Source organism: Oryctolagus cuniculus, chromosome 5 (assembly GCF_964237555.1).
Source record: "Oryctolagus cuniculus chromosome 5, mOryCun1.1, whole genome shotgun sequence".
NCBI lineage: Eukaryota > Metazoa > Chordata > Mammalia > Lagomorpha > Leporidae > Oryctolagus > Oryctolagus cuniculus.
The window spans coordinates 32,248,476-32,264,060 of NC_091436.1; the positions used below are offsets into that span (position 1 = coordinate 32,248,476).

At 41.5% G+C, this 15,585-nt stretch overlaps 1 protein-coding gene and 1 pseudogene across 3 annotated transcripts in view; one reads left to right on the top strand and one right to left on the bottom strand.

Moving 5' to 3' along the window:
• MAP3K5 (mitogen-activated protein kinase kinase kinase 5) overlaps positions 1-15,585 on the top strand; it is a 259,401-nt gene that overhangs the window by 190,154 nt on the left and 53,662 nt on the right. For all 3 annotated transcript variants that reach the window (XM_070073521.1, XM_051854304.2, XM_070073520.1), the window contains exons 16-19: positions 2,022-2,149; positions 8,780-8,916; positions 10,207-10,312; positions 14,674-14,831. In XM_070073521.1, coding sequence (XP_069929622.1) covers positions 2,022-2,149; positions 8,780-8,916; positions 10,207-10,312; positions 14,674-14,831 — 529 coding nt within the window. The remainder of the gene's footprint in view (positions 1-2,021; positions 2,150-8,779; positions 8,917-10,206; positions 10,313-14,673; positions 14,832-15,585) is intronic.
• Positions 1,378-1,489, bottom strand: LOC127493396 (U2 spliceosomal RNA; annotated as a pseudogene).

Below are 15,585 nucleotides of genomic sequence, written 5' to 3' on the forward strand. Positions count from 1 at the left end.
CTTAAGATAGATGTTCCCCTTAGATGTTCCTGGTGCATGTTGTCTCTCTCCTCCTTTATAGTCCTCTTCCGCCAATCCCAACTCGGCTGCCCACACGCCGAGTACGCTGCTCTCCTCCAATCAGGAGCAGGATCAGCTCCTGGAAGTCAGCACTCAAGTTGGCAAGAGGCAGCTGCGTAGAAGCTGTTTTCTCCTCTCCCAGCGCCATATTGTGGGAGAGCAGATGCATAGAATAAGTCTTAATTCCAGTAACTCAGTCCAGTCCGGGTTGCTCCCCACAAGTTTCTGCTTATTGTTGTTGATGCCATCCTGTATTTATCTTGTTACTTAAAATTTATGGGAGGCCATTGATTTGGGTTGAGCTCCTGTGCTAGGTCCCAGTAGACCAACCCTACATGCAGCTCTCATGCTCAGTTTCCACATCACCAAATCAAAAGCTATGCTGCTGCTTACTTGTAAGATATGATCTTCCAGGAAATCAGGAAGGGGCTGATTGCCAATATCTTCAGTAGGCCAGCTTTTCAATCAATAGGAGATCCAGAGTAAACCCATCAAAAGAGACCTCATGGTAAGAGCCAGCGTGATAAGAAGCCCTCTCCGCTTTAACCCACACAATGAAAGTGACCTGAAACATCGTGCTGTTTGCTTGTTCCTGTTCAAACTACCTCATTTTTTTAAAAAAGATTATTTATTTATTTAAGAATTTATTTATTTATTTGAAAGGCAAAGTTACAGAGAGGGAGGGAGAGACAGAGACAGACAGAGATCTTCCATCTGTTGGTTCACTCCCCAAAGGCCACAATACCAGAGCTGCGCCGATCAGAAGCCAGGAACTTCCTTCGGGTCTCCCATGTAGTCTCCAGGGGCCCAAGCACTTGGGGCCATCCTCTGGCTGCTTTCCCAGGCTCGTTAGCAGGGAGCCAAATCAGAAGTGGAGCAGCCTGGTGCCCATACGGGATGCTGGTGCTCCAGGTGGCAGCTTTACCTACTATGCCACAGCACTGACCCCTTGAACTACCTTATAAAAACCTGTTCTGTGTGCTCAGCAGAGCTCTTGTCTGACCAGATGCCGCCCAGTTCATAAATCCCTAATAAAAGCCCATATTTTAAACTCAATTTGTTAAAATTTTGTTCTTTGGCAAGTTATATAATAACTAGAGCTATGTTGAATGCAGGATTGGTAAGAGGCTGTTAGCTTTTACTTCACATAATCATCAAAAATGTTCTTTTCTAGAAATAAAAAAAAAAACTTGTATAATTTGATAGTGACGTGTACCAAATACATGATTGTGATGTATGGATGAACACTCTTTTTTCAGTGTGAAGGTTTGGTTAAGGTTTGGTAAAAATCAGGACACAGTAGAATTGGTGAACTCAATAGGGTGAGGATTTTGAAACCAAAGACATAAAGAAACTTGGAGAAGATGATTTTGTTTTCTCATAAGAACAGATACTACACTTGATCTTAGCCAAAAGGCTGAGAAACGATGATGATTTTGTTTTCTATTGAAGAGTTGATGGGTCTGCCAGGAAGTTTTGAAAGGAACATTAATGTTATTTGCAATTTTTTGTCTTGCTGGTCAAGAGTGTCGATGGACTTGAAAGTCATGTTCATATGGACAGTAAGCCGTGTGGATGAGTCCAGTTCTCCTCGGTTCAAATCTTAAGTCTGGCCCTTACTTTGTGATTTTGGGCAAGTTAGTCGTCCTCCATGTGAATTTCCTCATCTATAAAATGGGCATTCCACTAGTACCCTCTCAAGGAGTTGTGAGAAATTAATTGACATACACTTACTGAGTCAGATTAATAGAGTTTACGACAATACCTGGCGCATTTCCCCTCAGATCCTACCACAGCTTCAACTTCACAGAATTTATCTTGGGAGGAATAAAGGCAGTGATGATCATTGGATTTTTATACGTGGGCATGCATTTAGCTGACATTTTTCATCTGTATTACTTAAATTTATACATGCAAGATTGGCTACATCATTAGCTCATTGACATTTGTGTATTTTTCAGATACTCTCAGCCCCTACATGAAGAAATAGCATTGCATAAGCACCTGAAGCACAAAAATATTGTCCAGTATCTGGGCTCTTTCAGTGAAAACGGTTTTATTAAAATCTTCATGGAGCAGGTCCCAGGAGGTAAGACTACACTTTCTTTCTTTAACAAAAATAAAAATTTCTAATATATTAAAGATAACTGAATGGGATTATATGAAGGGGCTTTGAAAATTTGTGGAAAAAAATTGGTTAAAATATAAATCAATTGTGGTGCAAACAATGTTGAAACCCATGAATTTGTCTCACAATGTGTTTTCCATGAACTTTGTGAAGACCCTTCAGAAAGGTCTTCCTGTGTCTAAGCTGAAGGAAAATGAGATACATGTTATTACCTGACAATTGATTAGCAATTAACAAATAATGCTGCCATTTCAATTTTAGTTATCTTGACTTGGATTGAAGCTAGCAAATGATTGGCCTTTTACTTAGACTGTATTTGATATTGTCCATCTTCAGAGCAGGGACATTTTCATATTTACATTTGAATCCCAGTATCTGGTATAGTTCCTGGCACTGTAAAGAACCAATAAATGTTGGTGTAAATTAGTGTTAAATTATTAATATGTTTTTTTTTAACTTTTATTTAATGAATATACGTTTCCAAAGTACGAATAATGGATTACTATGGCTTCCCCCCCATACCGTCCCTCCCACCCACAACCCTCCCCTTTCCCACTCCCTCTCCCCTTCCATTCACATCAAGATTCATTTTCGATTATCTTAATATACAGAAGATCAGCTTAGTATACATTAAGTAAGGATTTCAACAGTTTGCTCCCACACAGAAACATAAAGTGAAAAATAATAGATGATTTTTTTTTAATGATGATGAAATCAGATCAGACCTATTGTCATGTTTAATCCCAGTGAGAGTCAAGTTGGGAGTTGATAGTTTCTTTTCTTTTCTTTTCTTTTCTTTTCTTTTCTTTTCTTTTTTTTTTTTACAGAGGATCAGTTTAGTATGCATTAAGTAAAGATTTCAACAGTTTGCACCCCCATAGAAACACAAAGTGAAATATATTATTTGAGTACTCGTTATAGCATTAAATCTCAATGCACAGCACATTAAGGACAGAGATTCTACATGAGGAGTAAGTGCACAGTGACTCCTGTTGTTGACTTTACCAATTGACACTCCTGTCCATGGCATCAGTAATCTCCCTATGCTCCAGTCATGAGTTTCCAAGGCTATGGAAGCCCCTTGAGTTCTCCGACTCTTATCTTGTTTAGACAAGGTCATAGTCAAAGTGGAGGTTCTCTCCTCCCTTCAGAGAAAGGTACCTCCTTCTTTGAAGACCTGTTCTTTCCACTGAGATCTCACTCACAGAGATCTTTTGCCAGAGTGTCTTGGCTTTCCATGCCTGAAATACTCTCATGGGCTTTTCAGCCAGATCTGAATGCCTTTAGGGCTGATTCTGAGGCCAGAGTGCTATTTAGGGCATCTGCCATTCTATGAGTCTGCTGAGTATCTCACTTCCCATGTTGGATCACTCTCCCCTTTATTTATTCTATCGGTTAGTGTTAGCAGGTACTAGACTTGCTTATGTGCTCCCTTTGACTCTTAGTCCTTTCATTATGATCAATTGCGAACTGAAATTGATCACTTGGACTAGTGAGATGGCATTGGTACATGCCACCTTGATGGGATTAAATTGGAGTCCCCTGGTATGTTTCTAACTCTACCATTTGGGGCAAGTCAGCTTGAGCATGTCCCAAATTATATATCTCTTCCCTCTCTTATTCCTACTCTTATGTTTAACAGGGATCACATTTCAGTTAAATTTCAACACTTAAGAATAACTGTGTATTAATTACAGAATTAAACCAGTCATATTAAGTAGAACAGACAAAAAAACTACTAAGAGGGATAATGTATTAAGTTGTTCATTAACAGTCAGGGCTATGCTGATCAAGTCACCGTTTCCCATAGTGTCCATTCCACTTCAACAGGTTTCCTTTTTGGTGTTCAGTCAGTTGTCACCGATCAGGGAGAACATATGGTATTTGTCCCTTTGGGACTGGCTTATTTCACTCAGCATGATGTGTTCCAGATTCCTCCATTTTGTTGCAAATGACTGGATTTCGTTGTTTCTTACTGCGGTATAGTATTCTAAAGAGTACATATCCCATAATTTCTTTATCCAGTCTACCGTTGATGGGCATTTAGGTTGGTTCCAGGTCTTAGCTATTGTGAATTGAGCTGCAATAAACATTAGGCTGCAGACCGCTTTTTTGTTTGCCAATTTAAATTCCTTTGGGTAAATTCCAAGGAGTGGGATGGCTGGGTCGAACGGTAGGGTTATCTTCAGGTTTCTGAGGAATCTCCAGACTGACTTCCATAGTGGCTTGACCAGTTTGCATTCCCACCAACAGTGGGTTAGTGTCCCTTTTTCCCCACATCCTCGCCAGCATCTGTTGTTGGTAGATTTCTGAATGTGAGCCATTCTAACCGGGGTGAGGTGGAACCTCATTGTGGTTTTGATTTGCATTTCTCTGATTGCTAATGACCTTGAACATTTTTTCATGTGCCTGTTGGCCATTTGGATTTCCTCTTTTGAAAAATGTCTATTGAGGTCCTTGGCCCATCTCTTAATTGGGTTGTTGGTTTTGTTTTTGTGGAGTTTCTTGATCTCTTTGTAGATTCTGGTTATTAACCCTTTATCTGTTGCATAGTTTGCAAATATTTTTTCCCATTCTGACGGTTGTCTCTTCACTCTCCTGACTGTTTCTTTTGCAGTACAGAAACTTCTCAATTTGATGCAATCCCAATAGTTAATTTTGGCTTTGACTGCCTGTGCCTCCCGGGTCTTTTCCAGAAACTCTTTGCCTGTGCCAATATCTTGAAGGGTTTCTCCAATGTTCTCTAGTAACTTGATGGTGTCAGGTCGTAGATTTAGGTCTTTAATCCATGTTGAGTGGATTTTTGTGTAAGGTGTAAGGTAGGGGTCTTGCTTCATGATTCTGCACGTGGAAATCCAATTTTCCCAGCACCATTTATTGAATAGACTGTCCTTGCTCAAGGAATTAGTTTTAGATCCTTGATCAAATATAAGTTGGCTGTAGATGTTTGGGTTGATTTCTGGTATTTCAATTCTGTTCCATTGGTCTATCCATCTGTTTCTGTACCAGTACCATGCTGTTTTGATTACAACTGCCCTGTAGTATGTCCTGAAATCTGGTATTGTGATGCCTCCGGCTTTGTTTTTGTTGTACAAGATTGCTTTAGCTATTCGAGGTCTCTTGTGCCTCCATATAAATTTCAGCACCAATTTTTCCAGATCTGAGAAGAAGGTCTTCGGTATCTTGATTGGTATTGCATTGAATCTATAAATTGCTTTTGGGAGAATGGACATTTTGATGATATTGATTCTTCCAATCCATGAGCATGGAAGATTTTTCCATTTCTTGGTATCCTCTTCTATTTCTTTCTTTAAGGTTTTGTAATTTTCATCGTAGAGATCTTTAACGTCCTTGGTTAAGTTTATTCCAAGGTATTTGATTGTTTTTGTAGCTATTGTGAATGGGATTGATCTTAGAAGTTCTTCCTCAGCCATGGCATTGTCTGTGTATACAAAGGCTGTTGATTTTTGTGCATTGATTTTATACCCTGCTACTTTGCCAAACTCTTCTATGAGTTCCAATAGTCTCTTGGTAGCGTTCTTTGGGTCCCCTAAATACAGAATCATGTCATCTGCAAAGAGGGATAGTTTGAGTTCTTCCTTCCCAATTTGTATCCCTTTAATTTCTTTTTCTTGCCTAATAGCTCTGGCCAGAACCTCCAGAACTATATTGAATAGCAGTGGTGAGAGTGGACATCCCTGTCTGGTCCCAGATCTCAGTGGAAATGCTTCCAACTTTTCCCCATTCAATAGGATGTTGGCTGTGGGTTTTTCATAGATTGCTTTGATTGTATTGAGGAATGTTCCTTCCAAACCCAGTTTGCTTAGAGTTTTCATCATGAACGGGTGTTGTATTTTATCAAATGCTTTCTCGGCATCTATTGAGATAATCATATGGTTTTTCTTCTGCAGTCTGTTAATGTGGTGTATCACATTGATTGTCTTGCGCACATTAAACCATTCCTGCATACCAGGGATAAATCCCACTTGGTCTGGGTGGATGATCTTTCTGATGTGTTGTTGCATTCTATTGGCGAGAATTTTATTGAGGATTTTTGCATCTATGTTCATCAGGGATATTGGTCTGTAATTCTCTTTCAGTGCTGCATCTTTTTCCGGCTTAGGAATTAAGGTGATGCTGGCTTCATAGAAAGAATTTGGGAGGATTCCCTCTTCTTCGATTGTTCTGAATAGTTTGAGAAGAATTGGAGTCAGTTCTTCTTTAAATGTCTGGTAGAATTCAGCAGTGAATCCATCTGGTCCTGGGCTTTTCTTTGTTGGGAGGGCCTTTATTACTGTTTCAATTTCTGTCTCAGTTATGGGTCTGTTTAGGTTTTTGATGTCTTCCTGGTTCAATTTAGGTAGGTTGCATGTGTCCAGGAATCTCTCCATTTCTGATAGATTTCCCTGTTTGCTGGCATACAAGTCCTTGTAGTAATTGCTGATGATTCTTTTTATTTCTGTGGTGTCTGTTGTTACGTTTCCTTTTTCATCTCTGATTTTATTGATTTGGGTCTTTTCTCTTCTTTTTTTAGTTAGTTGGGCCAATGGGGTGTCAATTTTGTTTATTTTTTCAAAAAACCAGCTCCTCGTTTGGCTGATTTTTTGTAATGTTTTTCTTGATTCAATCCTGTTGATTTCTTCTCTGATTTTAATTATTTCTCTTCTCCTACTAGATTTGGGTCTGGTTTGCTGTAGGTTTTCTAGATCCTTGAGGTGAATTGAAAGCTCATCTATTTGGTGCCTTTCCAATTTCTTGATGTAGGCACCTGTTGATATAAACTTTCCTCTTAACACTGCTTTTGCTGCGTCCCATAAGTTTTGGTATGTTGTGCTGTTATCCTCATTTACTTCCAGAAAGTTTTTGATTTCTCTTTTGATTTCTTCTATGACCCATTGTTCATTCAGGAGCATGTTGTTCAATCTCCATGTGTTTGCGTATGCTCTAGGGATTCCTGAGTTGCTAATTTCCAACTTCATTCCTTTATGGTCTGAGAAGCTGCATGGTATGATTCTAATTCTTTTGAATTTGCTGAGACTTGCTTTATGGCCTAGTATGTGGTCAATCCTAGAGAAGATTCCATGTACTGCTGAGAAGAATGTAAAGTCTTTAGCTATAGGATTGAAAGTTCTGTATATATCTGTTAGATCCATTTGGGCTATAGTGTCGTTTAAATCTACTGTATCCTTGTTGATCTTCTGTCCTATTGATCTGTCTATTTCTGAGAGTGGAGTATTGAAGTCCCCCAGTACTATTGTATTGGGGTCTATGTCTCCCTTTAAGTCCGTTAACAAATCTTTTAGATAAACCGGTGCCCTGTAGTTAGGTGCATATACATTGATAATTGTTATATCTTCCTGTTGAATTGATCCCTTAATCATTATGTAGTGTCCCTCTTTGTCTCTCTTAACGGTTTTTGGGGTAAAGTTTATGTTGTCTGAAATTAAGATGGCTACGCCTGCTCTTTTTTCATTTTTGTTGGCATGGTATATCTTTTTCCAGCCTTTCACTTTCAGTCTGTATGGATCTTTGTTGGAAAGATGAGTTTCTTGTAAGCAGCAAATAGATGGGTTTTGTTCCTTAACCCAATCAGCCAATTGGTGTCTTTTAAGTGGACAGTTCAGGCCATTCACGTTCAATGTGACTAATGATAAGTGGTAACTTTGCCCTGCCATTTGCCAAAGATAAGTTCTAATATATGCTTTGAATTCCCTGTGATCTTTTGCTGTGAGCTTTCCTTCCTTGGTTTCCTTCCTTTACCTTCTTTCATATTGATGGCCGTGTTTCTGTGTTTCTGTGTGTAACACATCTTTAAGCATCTTTTGCAGGGCTGGACGAGTGGCAACAAATTCTTTCAATTTCTGTTTGCTATGAAAAGTCTTTATTTCACCTTCATTCACAAATGATAGCTTTGCAGGATATAATATTCTGGGCTGGCAGTTGTTCTCTCTTAGTACCTGGGCTATATCTCGCCATTCCCTCCTAGCTTGTAGAGTTTCTGATGAGAAGTCAGCTGTGAGTCTGATTGGAGATCCTCTGAGAGTAATCTGACGTTTCTCTCTTGCACATTTTAGGATCTTTTCTTTATGTTTCACTCGCGTTCCAGCGCTGGTGTGTTGAGTCTGCCGCTGGTGTCCCGAACTGTGGGCTCCCACGCTCTCCACGCAGGTCTGCTCCCCTTCCAGTGCCGATGTGTGGACTCAGAGCCCTGGACGTCCCAAGTCTCCCCGCTGTTGCACTCCCCTTCGAGCACTTGCGCGCAGACCCTGCAGCTTGCGCAGCTCAGTCCCGTGGCTCGGCTTCCGCGGCTCAGTCCCGCGGCTCGGTCCTGCGGCTCGGCTTTCGCGCGCGGTGGGCGACCTTGTTCTCCCAGTAGGTCCTCCGATTCACGCCCACTGGATCCAGAAGAGTTTTGTCTGCAATATTTTCCTGGTTCTTTTTTCTGAGGCTACTGTAACTCCCCTTTTATTAAACTAAATTTTCCCGGACTATCGGTGCGTGCCCTCACTATTCCGCCATCTTCAATTATTAATATGTTTTAAAGCACTCATTTGGATAAGATTTTATCTACTGTTTCTATCTTCCTTACAGGAAGTCTTTCTGCTCTTCTTCGTTCCAAATGGGGCCCCTTAAAAGACAATGAGCAAACAATTGGCTTTTATACAAAGCAAATACTAGAAGGATTAAAATACCTCCATGACAATCAAATAGTACATCGGGATATAAAGGTAGGATGTGCCAGGATTCATTTTCAGGATTTCCTTGCTGTGTGGTTGTCTTTTTTGCAAGTCATATGGTGTTATTAATATTAATGTAGAATGATGATTAAGTAAGTCTTAGAAACAACAGAAACAGAAGTTGTCATACCACTCTGAATCAGTTGTTTATGTTCATGCCTTATGTCTCCTACTCAGGGAATAAACTCTTTAACCATGTTCAACAAACAAGATTGTGCTCCCACTCTGTGATGTATTCCCGGAGCCCTGTGGGGTGGGAGTGCAGTAGTATGAAACTAAACAGGAAAGGGTCTCTGTGCCCAAGCAGCTTTCAGGCTGGTTAATCTTTGTATCCAAGCCCATAGTAGTGACTCCATAAATATTTACTGCATCAGTAGATGGGTGCTTAGATGAAAGTAAGATCCCTTTGTCTCACAAGTATCATGTGTTCATGGGTTGAACATGAAAGCTAAAAGTATGGACTAAAATGATAACTTTAGATTCTCTTTTATTTTATTTTTGACAGGCAGAGTGGACAGTGAGAGAGACAGAGAGAAAGGTCTTCCTTTACCATTGGTTCACCCTCCAATGGACGGCGCGCTGCGGCTGGCGCACCGCGCTGATCCGGAGGCAGGAGCCAGGTGCTTCTCCTGGTCTCCCATGGGGTGCAAGGCCCAAGCACTTGGGTCATCTAACACTGCACTCCCTGGCCACAGCAGAGAGCTGGCCTGGAAGGGGGGCAACCAGGACAGAATCCGGCGCCCCAACCAGGACTAGAACCCGGTGTGCCGGCGCCACAGGTGGAAGATTAGCCTAGTGAGCCGCAGCGCCGGTCTGGATTCTCTTTTAAAAAGAAATAATTCAGAAGTAACAAATTTTTGACCAAGGCTGCACTATTAATAGTAAATTAATATTACGACTCTGAAATCAACCCAAGTGCCCATTTGTGGTCTCCCAAAATATCCCAGGAAAAGAAATAAAGCAAGATAAAAAAGCAAGTAAAGAAGCTAGGAACTTGGGAAAATCATCATTTAACTTCTCCTATGGGTGTCAAACACAGAGAGCCTGTCAGTGCACGGTAGCAAGCTCTACCTCAGAACCATGTTCTGGTTGCATACAACTGAGGGTATGTCAGCTAAAAGATGGTTTCAAGAATTGTTTACCAGGATAAACTACTCGTGAAGAATTCAGTATTAGCGTCCTGTTTGTTCTAAGGACAGGTTTTGTCATTGGACTTCACAAATCAACACCACAGTCCCTGAAGGAAGGTACCACGTTTGACTGAGGGCCTCTGTTCCCTAGGGTGACAACGTGTTGATTAACACCTATAGTGGGGTGCTCAAGATCTCTGACTTCGGAACATCAAAGAGGCTTGCTGGCATTAACCCGTGCACTGAAACTTTCACTGGTATGTCTTTGCAATGATGACACAGATCTTAGTAATTACAGAAGTAATTGCAGGGTTTGAGTGTAATATAAGACAAAAATGTTGATGATATTCCCACACAACATTCATGTCAGCATCTTTTGATGAAAAATGTTATACAGAATTTCATCTAGTCATTTTCCCCCCTCTTATATTTATATGATTGGCTTGGTCTCCTACTTAATGCCACTGAAGTTTGTTTTCTCATTCTCAATTTTGTTATTTGTTTTCTGTCATTATGTCACTCCTGGTTGGCCTACAACCATAGTAACCCCAGAAAGATTAAAAAGTAATAATAATAATAATGTTGGCTTAGCTGGACCTTGCTATGATTCTTACTCATTCCTTAATCACTTCCCAGTTGGACTAAGAAGTCCATCTTCCTAGGCTGTTTACTCTCTGTGGTTTCTTCTCCCACCCCACCCCCAATATAAATAACCTAGAGGATTTTGATTCACAAAGAGGAAGTGACTCACCAACTTGGAGGAGGCAGCTGGAGGTGTGGGGGGTGGGGTGAGTGGAACTTTTCTGAGAAATTGGCAACCCAGCCGCTGGGGCTGCCTCTGATGCCCAGTGCCCGGAGGGTAGAGACAAAGTGAACTTCACAAAAGTGAAGACATCTGGTTGTTTGAGAGAAAGAAATTTAGCAAGAAGAAAAGAAAGAAAGGTGTGGAATAATCCTTGGCCCATTTCTAAACTCTGCTAAAGCAGCAGCAGTGCCTCCATTTTGCAGATGGGCAAACTGAGAGAGAAGTTCATTCATGCCACAGGCCTCAGCAGTCTGGACATGCGCGAGGTCATGTCTAGGTTTTGCCCCTACTGTTGCTCTTTACGTTTACTTTCTACCTCCTCTGGCTGCCCTGTCCATCCTGATAGCCTGGGAGTGGAAAAGAAGAGAAATTTCACACCTCTGGCCCACATCCCACCTTCCAGGTGATAGGTATTGCAGGGCACAGAAGTAAATGCAGTTAGAATGTATTTTTGTGAATAAAATACAATGCAGCTTCTTAGTCACTGTAAATATGCTTCCAGCTTGGCCAGACACATTGTAGATGCTGCCAAGGCTTGGGAACTCCTGGGAGGAAAAGGCCTGCTTTCACGCTTTTAGGGACAGGATATTAGTTTAATGTCTTCTGCGCAAGTTGAACACATTTATTTATTTATTTATTTATTTTAGTACAGTTTCCAAAAGAGTTACCGGAACGTAGACCACACAGGCCGTTTGCTTGTGCTTACCTGTCCCCCTGGCATGGGGAGCAAGATCTGTCTCCTGTACTGACTCTGAGAGCCAATGGGTGGGCAGACCTCCAGCCCCTCAACACCGAGGGCCTCGTGCCACTCTCGGTGCTCTCCAACTCACAGGTTCTTGGTTAGCCTCTGGTGAATGCAGTTGAAAGACACTGATCTGTTTCCCTCTCGATTTGGGTTAGGAAAAAGGCCAGAGTAAGCACTGTTTGGGGAGTGCTTACTATATACCTGGCTCTGTGCTCAGTGCCTTACATATGTGATTTCATTGCAATTTGCACATCAGCCCTAATCATTAGGGATCATTATCCCAGTTTATGGGGAGAAAATTAAGGTTCAAAGAGGTTGAACAATTGGCTTGGGGTCACAAAGCTAGTTAGTAACCAGGCTGAGATTCAAACTAGACTTAACCTGCCAAATGGAATTCATTATCTTCTCAAGCCTAGTCTACCCACAATCTTCCTGTCTCATTTGATGGCCACTTTGTGTGCAGAGTTACCCAGGGTGACTTTTGTCACACTCCAAACCCAATCCATCAAGGAAGCCTTTTGTCCAAAATCGGACCAGTTCTCTCTACTTCTGCTGCTACTACCCTCATCGATCGCTTGCTTGATTTCAAGACTCCTAAGTGTTCTTCCACTTCCACATGTGCGCCCTCCTGTCCGTCCTCAGCACAGCAGTCAGACTGATCCTTCTACGATGCTAGTCAGGGGCAGGGGTTTAATGCAGCAGGGAAGTCACCACCAGGGGTTCCTAGGGCCTCGCTTTTGCCTCCCCCCAGGCCTGGCCATCACAGGTCGTTGGGTGAGTGAATCAGTGGGATGGGAGCTCTCAGTCTGTTTCTCCACTTCTCACAACCCAGACAAGTAGACAAAAAATTCAAAGAAAACCTTTGGAATGCAGACAAATAGCTTAGACTTTAAGAGTTCATACTCTCACTTGGTTTCTGTAGGCCAATGTTAGGATACACTTACATTATCCTTATCCAACTCTGTAAATCACTTTATGTAAGAGGTTATATATCTTTTTTTTTTTTTTGACAGGCAGAGTGGACAGTGTGAGAGAGAGACAGAGAGAAAGGTCTTCCTTTGCCATTTGTTCACCCTCCAATGGCTGCCGCGGCCAGTGCGCTGCGGCCGGTGCACCACGCTGATCCGATGGCAGGAGCCAGGTGCTTCTCCTTGTCTCCCATGGGGTGCAGGGCCCAAGTACTTGGGCCATCCTCCACTGCACTCCCTGGCCACAGCAGAGAGCTGGCCTGGAAGAGGGGCAACCAGGACAGAATCCGGCGCCCCAACCCAGACTAGAACCCGGTGTGCCGGCGCCGCAAGGCGGAGGATTAGCCTAGTGAACTGCGGCGCCGGCTTATATATCATTTTTTAAAATAAAAATATTGCATGATTCACTGTTGACATTACATGACTTTTCAGTTTTAAAAATTCACTGTATTTTTTTGTCCATTGTAATTCCTGCATGGATGTTAGTACACCTGAAATTCTCTCATTGATTCTGTTCTAGACCCAGAGACAACAAGCAGGAATGGTAGGTTTCAATACATATTTTCTAACAGGCCGGTGGGGTTTATTTAGGTCTTAAAAAGTTATCACTTGGAAGAAGGCCATAGGTGAAGAACATCCATAACAATTTTACACTAGGAGGAGGTGTGTCTGGCCACTTTGTGTGCAGTTACCCAGGGTGACTTTCGTCACACTTGCTTTATCTTTGGCTAAGTAAAAGGCTTTTCTCCAATAATTTTGGTGATTTAAGCATAGAGCTGACATGTAAAGTTATATGTCTACATGAACATGAAATACGCTCATGCATAATGATCAAGTCTGTAGGATGAAACTGGCAGATGGACAAAAATAGTATGCTTTCATATGCTATGTATGGACAGCAGTTCATTTCCAGTCTTCAGTTGTAGGTTTCACAGGAATAGTTTGGGAGAATTTTATGTAACAGTTTTTTGCACTAAATCATGCATGAAACATTCCTGAAAGGCATTGTCTATATTTTTTAAAATGTCCATCAGTTCAGTTTTGAATCAGAAAATACTGAAGTAGTTCTTTAGGCGAATGTCCCAAGATTTGACATAATTCAGCTTGGCATCTTAGATGGATTCCTATTTGCTGATTGTATCATTAGTGTGAGTGAAGCAGGGGATATGATGATAATACATTCCTACTCATGCTCCTGACCCATTGCTAGAGGGCGGGAAACCTTTCAAGGGGTATTAGAAGTTGGAATCTTGCCTCTCCTTTGATCCAGCGGAGTCACTACAATTGTTTACTTGGGATGAGCCCAGCTAGAACTAGAAGCAGCAGGTCTTTGCTACTCATTTAATGTTCTTTCCATCACACCACTCTGATTGCATGTAGCCTTCTAAATCTCTCTTTGCCATTTTATTCTTACTCATTGTATCTGATGATTTGGCTCTGTCGTTTGCTCATGACCTTTGATCTGTTTAACTGACTACTCCACATATTACAGACATGCAGCAGGAGTCCCATATATTTGATTTACAGAGTAGAGTATGCCAGGAATTTTTTGCATTATTTTTTCTCAGTGGCTTTCAGAATGTTGATGCTGTTATGATTAAGAAATAAGAATGAAAAGAGAAGAATTAAGCATTCAGTTCAGGAATTGAGAAATACAGATTTCAGAAAGTAGATGAATGTTAGGTTTTTCCTGGGGAAAGATTGGAAGTGTTTATAATAGCAGTTTATAATAGCAGTCTTCATGTATTTTAAAAAGTGATTCCAGGAAATATGTGTTGACAAATTCTCTGTTGTTTTCAAAAGACTAATAGTTAGGACTGTCTAAGAGGTTCCAATGAAATGAAGCCTCAATTATTCTCCACCTTTCTCTCCATAACCAGATCATATTAATAAACTATTTTTTATGTCACTGAGAAAATTCATCATATAAATTGCTGTTGCCATTTGTACTCACAGCAGAGGGAACTGGAACACAAAGAAAAATGAGATATTAACACCTGAATCATATTTTTAAAGTTGTCTTACTTGGGTAGTGAAACTGGAGCTGTCACCCATCCATTTTCTTCTGTTGAAGTGGAAATGTGTGTGGATTGTTTGCAGGTACCCTTCAGTACATGGCACCAGAAATCATAGACAAGGGACCTCGTGGCTACGGGAAGGCTGCAGACATCTGGTCTGTGGGCTGCACGATCATCGAGATGGCCACCGGAAAGCCCCCGTTTTATGAGCTGGGAGAACCACAGGCAGCTATGTTCAAGGTCACCTCTTGTATTATCTTAGAAATAAGTGGATAATGCTTTTCATAGCTACTGAGTATCCTACATGTATATGCCTGCCCCCCTTCCCCCCGAGGTAAAAGGGAAGGAACCTAAGTAAGCCTGAGCTGATAGCACATTCAAGTTTGGAAGATTCACTGTCAGAATCAGGGCCTGTGCCTTCCTCAGAGGGGCTCTGCTGCCTTGGTTTTCTTAGCCACAGTGTGAGATGCAACCTGACTTCCTTTGACTGCTTTTTAACAATGCAGGCCAATTGATACCCCACTGTACACAAGATGATATAAGCTCTTTTGGAAATAGTCAAGTTTTCCCACTGGGAAAAAATAGTTGCACCCACTTAGGAATTCAGTCCAGTCAATGTTTGCCTTTACTTCTCTACTTTAATAGTTTGAAGTCTTTATTTTTAAAATTTAAAATTTTTAAATCAGTCTTCTTCTCATACATCCCATCTTATAGCTTGGTAATTCCCCCATTAGTAGTTCCTTGGAAAGTGAGACACACCCTACCCACCGCCACCACCTCTCATGGTAGAAAGCACCTGATAACAGAAATAGGCCTGGGAGAGCAGTTGCAGTGGGTGGGAACTGCTGTGGCAGACCTGGCTTCTCGACCTCAAGCCAGGGGAAGTTTCAAATGGGAACTGATTCCCAGGCAGAACTCAGGAGTGTGTTCTGTAAGGCACAGGCCTTTGGTGATCTTGTCACTCTTCTCCCTGTGCTGGCCGTTTGTGTGTGGC